At 56.8% G+C, this 10,298-nt stretch overlaps 1 protein-coding gene across 1 annotated transcript; it reads right to left on the minus strand.

The window, feature by feature from the left end:
• Window positions 1-9,392: 9,392 nt before the first annotated feature.
• ANXA2R (annexin A2 receptor) lies at window positions 9,393-9,950 on the minus strand (the record flags this gene model as incomplete). The annotated part of the gene is made up of 1 exon (XM_084232912.1): window positions 9,393-9,950. One exon carries the CDS (start codon window positions 9,948-9,950, stop codon window positions 9,393-9,395), a length of 558 nt encoding a protein of 185 aa, XP_084089038.1.
• Window positions 9,951-10,298: the final 348 nt, after the last annotated feature.

The following is a 10,298-nucleotide window of genomic DNA, read 5'->3' on the forward strand; positions in this document are numbered from 1 at the left end:
CCAGGCGAGTGGCTGCAGCATTGGTGAGCAGGGTCCCTAGGATGGGCGAAGGCAACTCCCTGCTATGCAAACGTGGCTCCCTGATTTGGGCGAACCCTGCTTCCCTCTATGGACAAATGCTGCTCAGGGTTTCCGAGGGAGCTCAGCAGCCCGCCATGGCCAAAGGACGCTGCCAACACCGGCGAACTCGGCTCCCCGCTACTGGCTAAGGGGCTGCCCACTATGGACGACCCAGGCTCCCTGCTACTGCCTAACGCGACTCCCCCATGGGCAAATATTGCTCCCAGCTGTGGGCGAACGCAACTCCCTGCTATGCGCAAATGTGGCTCCCTGATTTGGGCGAACTAGGCTCCCCATTACTGGCGAACGCTGCTCCTGGCTATGCGCAAACGCTGCTCCGGGTTTCCGAGAGAACGCGCAGCCAGCCACGGGCAAAGCACGCTGCCACCACGGGGAAGTCGGCTCCCCGCCGCTGGAGACGGCAGCTCCCTGCTCTCCGCCAAAGCCGCTGGCTAACGCAGCTCCCCCTCCAGGGCGAACGCTGCTCCCCGCTAGGAGGACGCCGCTCCCCGCTGCAGTGGGACTCGGGCGCCCCTTATATCGCAAGCACAGGTTATGGGGGTGACTGCAGCAGCCGCCACCCAGAAAACATCGACCTCGTGGCTACCACAGGGCGGTGCTGCCACCGCGCGCGGAAAGCCGGGGCTGCACTTTGAGCTGCAGCTGAAACTGGGTCACAGAAGGGGCGGGCGCCCGCAGTCCGGAGGCCTCCGTGGAGCGGCTAACGGTGCCGGAGCAAGCAGGACTGGCCGACCGGAGGCAGCCCGGTCCCGGACAAAGACAAGAGTTCTAGCTGTCGGAGCCCGCTGGGCTGCGAGGCCACGGAGACCCCCAAAGTCGGAACGGAGCGTTGCTGACACGGAGACAGGCTGCAGATCCCCGTGTTACACGCTGGACTGGGCTCCATATACCCCCAAGCCCTGCAGCAAAGCAGCATTTAAGCCCCGTCAGCAAAATTTCATTGAGAGTGCATGGAAACGTAGGCGAAACTGATTTTTCTTTACAAACAACCAGGGGAATCAGAAAGGAAACTGTAGTCACCTTCGCCAAAGGGGGCGGTCATCACTTTTCACCCCATCGCCCCACCCTCTGGAAAGCCGGGTGCACTAAACGTGTTCGGGGAATGCTGGTCGTCGCCTTTCATGCAGTTTTGCTGGACAAGAATCTGCAGGTGCACAGCTCTGAGCATCCCAGCGGTTTCCAGCTTAAAGTCCTCCTCCTTGGTAAGTTCTATTCCGGCTCAATAAAATATTCTTACGGACTCCAGCACTCTAGTGTTTTTTCTTTTAAGTTATCCTGGAGGGAAATTGGAAGGTAAGTGGAGCGCAGATAATCTGAAATCGTGTGGAGTCCGCGATGAGGCTCCTGGAGTCCACGGTACACACTGACTCAGATTCATTTCTCATTTCCACAGACACGTACAAGAAAAATCAGTTTCACCTTGGTTTCGACATACGCTTGATAAAACATTGCTGAAGAGGCTTAAAGTCTTTTTATGTGCAGGGCTTGGGGGTATATAGAGTCCAGTCCCGCGTGTACTGGTGATCTGCAGTCTGTCTCCCTGGTAGCAACTCTCCGTTTGGGTGTCCTTGGTCACTGTGGCCTCACAGCCAAATGGGCCGACAGCCAGAAGTCCTGCTGTGGCTGGGGCAGTGCTGCCTCCCCTTGGCCATCCCTTGCTGGCTGCTGGCTCGTCAATCCTCCATGGGTGCCTTCTGACAGCTTAAGCCAACAGGACTGCCAACATCTGTGGTTCCTCAAAATTAGTTTCAGCTGCATCTGAATGTGCAGCCATGGCTTTCTCCAAGGGCAGGGGCGGCAGCACTACCAAGCAGTGTTCCTCAGCTGGCTGTTCCTCCCAGCTGAGCCATGGCACAACCCTGTGGGGAGCGGCTCTGGCACACAGGTCCAGCCCAGCTGTTTTGCCCCCTAGCACGTTTCCGCTAGATCCCTGAGTGCAATAGGTCAGGTGCCTCCACAGACCAGTTGTACTGGGGAACTCTGTGCCCAGACCCTATGAGTGTGGCTGGCCCGACAGCCTCTTACTGCATACCCGGAGTCCCTGGAGGAGAATGGCAGACTTTACAGAAGACTTTACTCAGCGAAGGTCTTCAGTTCTTACGGAGACTTGTGGAGGATGAGCCCTTGGTTCTTTGGGCAGAAACACAGAGCATAATGCAGAAAGACTCCCCCTCAACAGAAGGGGCTTCATCAGCATGCACCCCAGCAAATTGTGCCCGTGGGCCACAGACAAGGTCTTGAGAACAGGGGAACAATAAGTAAAGTCAGAGCGGTGGAGCTGGGTCAGGGAAAGGGAATGAGCAAACAGACGACGGATGACCGTGGTGCAGACTGTCTGTGAGGCGAGGCCCAGCTATGCTGCAGATGTACAGAGAAATTTACTCCTTATCTACTGATGGAGAGGAGGTGATGGCTTATGTTTTAAAATAAACTAGCTTCAAACCCCACCAACTGGGAGAACATTTTTGCACACACACTAATGATAAAGAACTGGTCACAAAAATCTACAAAATGCTGATGAGACTCAACAAAAACAAAGAAAATAATCCAGTCAAAAAATGGGGCAGAAGTGCTAAAAAGAAACTTCTCCAAAGAGGAAATGCAAATGGCCAACAAGCATATGAAAAAATGTTCAACATCACTAGTAATCAGGGAAATGCAAATCAAAACTACCATGAGATACCATCTTACACCAGTGAGAATGGTATTTAAAAAATGGTATTAATGGAATATTACTCAGCATTCAAAAAAGATAAACACATGCAATTTGCAGCAACATGGATGGCGCTGGAAGGGATCATGCTCAGCGAAATAAGCCAAAAAGAAAAAGAAAAATACCGGATGGTCTCACTCATAGCAGGAATCTAGAAAACTTAAATAAGGGACCAGGAAAATGAATATAAGAAAGTGAAAATCAAAATCAACAAAAAACTATGAACCAGAGACACTTTTTGGGGGGTGGGGGGCGGGAGGGGAAGGATTGGGGTCAGAATGGGGCGTTTGCAATGGTATGGGGGAATATAAAAATAAAATTTATTATTTAAAAAAATAAAAATAAAAATAAAAAATGGTATTAAAAAAACTAGCAACAACAAATGTTGGTGAGGTTGTGGAGAAAAAGGAACTCTCCTGCACTGCTGGTGGGAGTGCAAACTGGTCCAACCATTGTGGAGAGCTGTGTGGAGATTCCTCAACCTCCTAAAGATGAAGCTTCCATATGATCCAGCAATTCCACTCCTAGGTATTTACCCAAATGACACAGAAACATTAATTTCAAAGGGCACCTGCACCCCTATGTTTATACCAGCACTGTTTACAATAGCTAAGCTATGGAAACAACCCAAATGCCCAAAAACAGATGACTGGATCAAGAAGATGTGGTACACATACACTATGGAATATTACTCAGCATTCAAAAAAGATAAACACATGCAATTTGCAGCAACATGGAGGGAGCTAGAAGGGATCATGCTCAGTGAAATAAGTCAGAAAGAAAAAGAAAAATAGGGCCTCCCTGGTGGCACAGTGGTTGAGCTCTGGGTTGCTAAGCTGCCCGCAGCCTCTTCAGTGCCATTTGATCCCCAGCTGCTCCCCGGCCACCAGAGGAGGGTCCCACATGGCGCAGACCTCTCCTGCCGCCCGCTGCTCCCCTCAGCAGTGTACTTCGGTCCTTCTGCCTGCTCTGCTCCCCGCTCTGGCTCTGGTGAATTCTCTCACCCTCCTGCGCTTCTGACTGTACCCAGTGCTTGTATAAATAAATAAATCTTTAAAAAAAAAAAAAAGAAAACAAAACAAAAAAGAAAAATACCAGATGGTCTCACTCATAGTAGGAATTTAAAAAACCTAAATAAGGGACCAGGAAAAAGACTAATTAATACAAAGTAAAAATCAAAATCAACAAGCAACTATAAACGAGAGACACACAAGGGGGAGGGGCGAGGAGAGGAAGGACTACGGTCAAAATAAGGGGGGAATGCAGTTGTATGGGGAATATAACCAAAATGAAAATGCATACATTGTGCAAAAAAGAAAAATGGTGTAAGAATTATATAAAATAAAATATTAATTAAAAAAACAAAAAGTAAAATAAACTAGCTTCATTTTACTCTCTTAAATGTGAATAAAAATTATCTTCAAATGTAAATGTAAAACTAAAACGCACTGAAAAAAACTTTCCCAGGGCGAGCGATTCGCAGACGCTGAAGCCACAGAGGAGAAAGTGCAAACGTGGTTAAAAGATGCAGCGAGCGGCGCCTTCTCGCCCTGCAGTCTCCGGCGGCGCCTGGGCCCCGCCAGGCCCGCAGTCCCGGCCCGAGAGAGCAGGCGGAGGCCGCGCAGGCGTTCAGGGCGCTCCAGACGCCGTTCCGGGAAGGCCGGCCGGGCTGGGCTCGACCCCGCGGCGCGGTCCTCTCGGCGCAGGGCGCAGGGGACCAGGGGACGCGCCCGTGCGCACCAGCTGGGCTGGGCCCGCGTTGCTGCAGCTGTTCGCAGCGGTGTGTGGGCGAAGCCTGCAAGAACCACCGTCGGGGAACAGCCGGCTCGCGGCCGCCGCAGGGAGGTGCCGCCGCCGCCCGTGGGGAAACCCGCGGCTGCACGTTCAGCTGCAACTGAAACGAAGTCTGAGGAGCCGCGGGCGCCGGCGGTCCTGCGGGTGCCGCGGTCAGAAGGCGACCATGGAGCGCCTAGCGGTGCCGGGAGCCGGCAAGGGCCGGCGCCTGCAGGCAGCCCAGCCCCGGCCACAGGCGGGAGTCCCGGCTGGCGGGGCCGCTGCGCTGCGAGGCCGCGGAGAGCGCGGGCGCCGGAACGGAGCGTTGCTGACGCGGAGCCAGGCTGCAGCTCGCCGCGTTCCACGATAGACCGGACTCCACGCTCAGCAGCAAAATGGCATTTATGCCTCGTCAGCAAAATTTCATCCAGGGTGTATGGACATGTAGGCGAAACCGATTTTTCTTTTTCTTTTTTTAAAAGATTTATTTATTTATGCATACAAGAACTGGGGTGCAGGCCAGAGGTGGGGTGTGTGTGAGAGGATTCACCAGAGACAGAGTGGAGAGCAGAACAGGCAGATCTACTGAAATGCACTGCTGAGGGGAGCAGCGAGTGAGACAGGAGCGGTCTGCTGCGCCATGTGGGTTGCTCCCTGGTCTGGGATCGAACTCATGCTGCAGTGGCTGCGGGCAGCTTCTTAGGTTGCATCTTAACCCTTTTCGCCACCAGGGAGGCCCCAAACCGCTTTTTCTTTACAAACGCCCCGTGGAAATCAGAAAGGAAACCTTAATCGCCATCGCCAAAGGGGGCGTGGTCATCACTTTTCACCCGATCGCCTCGCGCCCTGGTAAGCCCAGTGCACCAAAACGTGCTCGGAAACGCTGGTCGGCGCCTTTCACTCGGCTTTGCCTGACCAGAACCTGCAGGTCCGCAGCGCCGAGCTCCCCAGCGATTTCCTGATTAAAGTCGTCCTCACTGGCACGTTGGATTCCGGCTCAATAAAATATTCTTATGGACTCCAGCACTGGGTTGTTTCTCTGAACAGTCATCATGGAGGGAAGTTGAAAGGTAAGTGGAGCCCAGATAATCCGGAATCGGGTGAGTAGGCGGCGAGGAGGGCTCCTGAGACCACGGTACTCACTGACTGCTGTTTCGTTTCTCTTTTCCACCGCATTTACACGAAAAATCAGTTTCGCCTACTTTTTTTTTTTTAAGATTTATTTATTCATTCATACAAGCGCTGGGTACAGTCAGAAGCGTGGGAGGGTGAGAGAACTCACCAGAGCCAGAGCGGGGAGCAGAGCAGGCAGAAGGACCTAAGTACACTGCTGAGGGGAGCAGCGGGCGGCAGGAGAGGTCTGCGCGCCATGTGGGACCCTCCTCCGGTGGCCGGGGAGCAGCGGGGGATCGAACCGGCGCTGCAGCTTTGCAGCCCAACGCTCAACCCCTGCGCCACCGGGGAGGCCCTCGCCTACGTTTTTGATGAAACGTTGCTGAAGAGGCTTAAAGTATTTTTATGTGCAGGGCTTGGGGGTATATCGAGCCCGGTCCGGCCTGTAAGGGGGGGGGGATCCGCAGTCTGTGTCCCGGGCAGCAACCCTCCGTTGCGGCGCCCGCGGTCTCCACGGCCTCGCAGCGCAGCGGGCCCAGCAGCCAGGACTCCTGCCTGTGGCTGGGGCTGGGCTGCCTGCAGTGGCCGACGCCTGCTGGCTCCCGGCACGGTTAGGCGCTCCAGGAGCCGCTGACCGCGGCAGCCGGCAGGACCGCGGGCGCCCGCGCTTTCTCCGACTTAGTTTCAGTTGCAGCTGAACGTGCAGCCGCGGGTTTCTCCAAGAGCGGGCGGCGCCGGCACCACCACCAAGCAGTACCCCGAGCTGTCTGTCCTCCGGGCGGCCATGCCCAGCTCCCCAGCTCGGCCATTGCTCAACCCTACGGGAAGCGGCTCTGGCACGCAGGTCCCCCCCCCGCCGCCCCCTCACAGCGGGTTTGGCCTGAGCGCGGGCCTCTACACCCCTGCGTGCAAACAGTCGTGCGCCACCTCAGGAGACCGGCCGTAGCGGGAACTCCCGGCCCATTCCCTGTAAGTGTGGCTGGCCCGCCAGCCGCTTACTGCAGACACGGAGTCCGTGAGGAGAAAGGCGGCCTTCACAGGAGACTTTTCTGAGCGAAGGTCCTCAGTTCATACAGAAAATGGTGAGGACGAGTCCTGGGTTCTTGGACACCAATACAGAGCATAATGCAGAGAGACCCCCTCGACAGAAGGGGCTTCATCTGCAGGTACCCTGCAAATTTGCAAATTGTGCCCGCGGGCCACAGACGCGACATCCGAGAAAGCGGTAACAAGAAGTGAAGTCAAAGCTATGGAGCTCGGTGGGCAAAGCGAATGAACGACAGGATGTGCATGAATCGTGATCCCAAACGTGTGTGAGGCGACGGTGAGCTGTGCCGCGAATTTACGGAGAAATCTACTCCTTAGCTACAGCTGGAGAGGAGGTGATGTCTTATAGCTTGAAATAAGCTGGCGTCATTTTAATCGCGTAAATGTGAATAAAAATTATCTTCAATTGTAAACTTAAACGCCCTGAAGAAACTTTCACATGGCTGGCAAACCGTGCAAAGACGCTGAGGCTGCACAGAAGAAAGTGGGAACATTGTTAAAACATGCAGGGTGCCCGGGCCTCCCCCGTGGCGGAGCAGTTGAGTGCTGGGCTGCGAAGCTGCCCGCGGCCTCTGCAGCGCGGGTTCAATCCCCGGCCACTGGCAAGGGTCCCACATGGCGCGCAGACCTCTCCTGCCGCCCGCTGCTCCCCTCAGCAGTGTCCTTCGGTCCTTCTGCCTGCTCTGCTCCCCGCTCTGGCTCTGGTGAATTCTCTCACCCTCCCACGCTTCTGACTGTACCCAGTGCTTGTATAAATTAATTAATTAAAAAAAAAACATTCAGTGGGCCTCCCCGGTGGCGCAGCGGTTGAGCGCTGGGTTGTGAAGCTGCCCGCAGCCTCTGCGGCGCTGGTTCAATCCCCGGCTGCTCCCCGGCCACCGGAGGAGGGTCCCACATGGCGCGCAGACCTCTCCTGCCGCCCGCTGCTCCCCTCAGCAGTGTACTTCGGTCCTGCTGCCTGCTCTGCTCCTCGCTCTGGCTCTGGTGAATTCTCTCACCCTCCCACGCTTCTGACTGTACCCAGTGCTTGTATAAATAAATTAAATAAATAAATAAAAATAAAAAATAAATCTTAAAAAAAAAAGTACCTGAATTTAAAAAAAAAAAAATTCAGTGAGCTTTCATTGTTAAAACATGCAGGGTGCATTCTCGCCCTGAGGTCTTCTAGCGGCGCCTGTGCTGCCGCGGGGACCCCAAGTCTCGCCCGAGAAAGCACAGGGACGGCTGCGCGGGTGTTCAGGGCGCTCCAAACGCCGTGCCCGCTGAGGCCGGCGGGGCTGGACTCCACTCCCCGCGCCGTCCCAGCGCGCGCACCGCTCCAGTGAACCTGCTACGCGCGCACCAGCTCGGCTCCACCCGCGTTGCCGCAGCCGCTCGCCGGGGTTTCGGAGGTGACGGAGCAAGGAGAGAGGAACCGCGGGCCTCAGAGCAGCGAGCTCGCGGCCGCCGCTGGGTGGTGCTGCCGCCGCCGCCCGTGGAGAAACCCGCGGCTGCACGTTCAGCTGCCGCGGTCAGGGGGCGACCAAGGAGCGCCTAACTGTGCCGGGGGAAGCGAGGGCGGCGCCTGCAGCAGCCCAGCCCCGGCCCCAGGCGGGAGTCCCTGCTGTGGGGCCGCGGCGCTGCGAGGCCGCGGAGACCCGGGCGCCGGAACGGAGCGTGGCTGAGGCGGAGACAGGCTGCAGGTCTCCGCGTTCCACGCTCCGCCGGGCTCCATATGCCCCCAAGGCCAGCAGCAAAGCAGCATTTAAGGCTCGTCAGCAAAATTTCATGGAGGGGGTGTGGAAACGGAGCGAAACCGACTTCTCTGTACAAACGCCCGTGGGAGTCAGAAAGGAAACCCGAGTCACCCTCTCCCAAGGGCGTGGTCATCGCTCTTCAGCCAATCGCCCGCGCTCTGGAAAGCGGGGTGCACCGCACGTGCTCCTGGACAGGGCCTGGTGCTCGCCTTTCACCCGGTTTCGCCTGAGGAGAAGCTGCAGGTGCGCAGCGCCGAGCTCCCCCGCGGTTCCCCGCCCGAGGCGTCCTCTCTGCGCGCTGGATTCTGGCTCAGTAAAATGCTCTCATGGGCTCCAGCCCTCGGGTTTGTTCTCCTAACAGTCAGCGAGGAGGGAAACTGGAAGGTCAGCAGAGCCAGGCCGTCAGCGACGAGGCTCAGGGACTCACTGACTGCGGTTTCTTTTCTCTTTGCCACCGGCAGTTACAAGGAAAATCCGTTTCGCCTGCTTTCAACACACTTTCCAAACGTTGCTGAAGAGACTGCAAAGCCTTTTTTTTGTGCCGGCCTTGGGGGCACATGGAGCCCGGTCCACCGCGGAACACGGCGACCTGCAGCCGGTCTCCGCGTCAGCAACGCCCGGCTCCGGCGCCCGCGCTCCCCGCGGCCTCGCAGCGCAGCGGCCCCGCCAGCCGGGATCCTGCCCCTGCCGGGACTGGGCCTCTGCAGTCGCCGGCCCGCTCTTCCCCGGCACCGGTAGGCGCTCCACGGTCCCCTTCTGACCGCGGCAGCCGCAGCGCTGCCCAAAGGCGACCCCAACTGCGAGGAGGAACTTCAGGACACAGTGACCCAGAAATAGACAGCAAACTCCGGGTGTTTCTGAACACGCTTTTATTTTAGGGCCCAGAATCTGTTCCTGGGGAGCTTTCCACACAGGCGCCTGCCGGGTTCTCAGGAACCTTGAGCGCCAACGATCCCAGGGCAGCCGCCACAAGCCAAGTAGTTCAGGGCGCGACGAATCCACTCCAGGCAGGCGGAGCGCAGCCGGTGGCTGCGCCAAGGGGGCAACGGACGTCCACCGCGATGCCAGGGGCGCCGGCTGGCCGAGGTGTCCCGTGCAGCGGTGGGAAGACCGGGCGGGACCGCCTGGCCCGGGAAGCGGCTGCAGCGTCGGTGAGCAGGGTCCCTGGGGAGCCGGGCATCTGGCATCTTCTGGGCCCCAGGCTGTGGGGCAGGAGTGGGCTGCGCTGGGCTCAGGGGTAAGGTGCGCGGGGCTGTGGGCAAGACGCCCTCCTGCAGGTACTTCCAGTGCAGCCTCCAGCAAGGGCTGGCAAGCAGTTCCCCGCGGTGGTCATCGCTGTCACGTGCAGCTTCTCCCAGCACGGGATAGAAGGGCAGTGGCCAGGGCCCAGAGTCCCCTGAGGTCAGCAGAGCTAGAGCTTGGGACTCTGGAAGGCTGGGTGCGGAATCCCAGGCCGTCTTCACACCATGGAGGAGAGGCTGCTCCATGGCTTACACCTGGACCCAGGAGGACGCAGGCCTTTCTGCTGCTGGTGGAGGCAAAGGCTACTGTGGGTCCACCAGCCATAGTATGTATACTCTCCTGGCCCTGGGTGGAGTCAAGCCAGAGATGGCAAACAGGATGTAACAAATGGAAGAATAAAAAACAGTACCTAGAACAGGAACTGAAAATCGTCAACCAAATACGGTACCTAGAACTGAAACTGAGAAATGGTCCAGAAGGCAGGCAGTTATAGAAATTCAGAGTGAGAGGGCAGACCAAGAGCTAAGAAACAGAACCACCACCAACCATACAGGAAATGAGGCCTACATAAAGCAGGGAATAGTTGGCGGTGC

The sequence above is a fragment of the Talpa europaea genome (assembly GCF_964194135.1).
Source record: "Talpa europaea genome assembly, chromosome: 5".
Classification (NCBI taxonomy): Eukaryota; Metazoa; Chordata; class Mammalia; order Eulipotyphla; family Talpidae; genus Talpa; species Talpa europaea.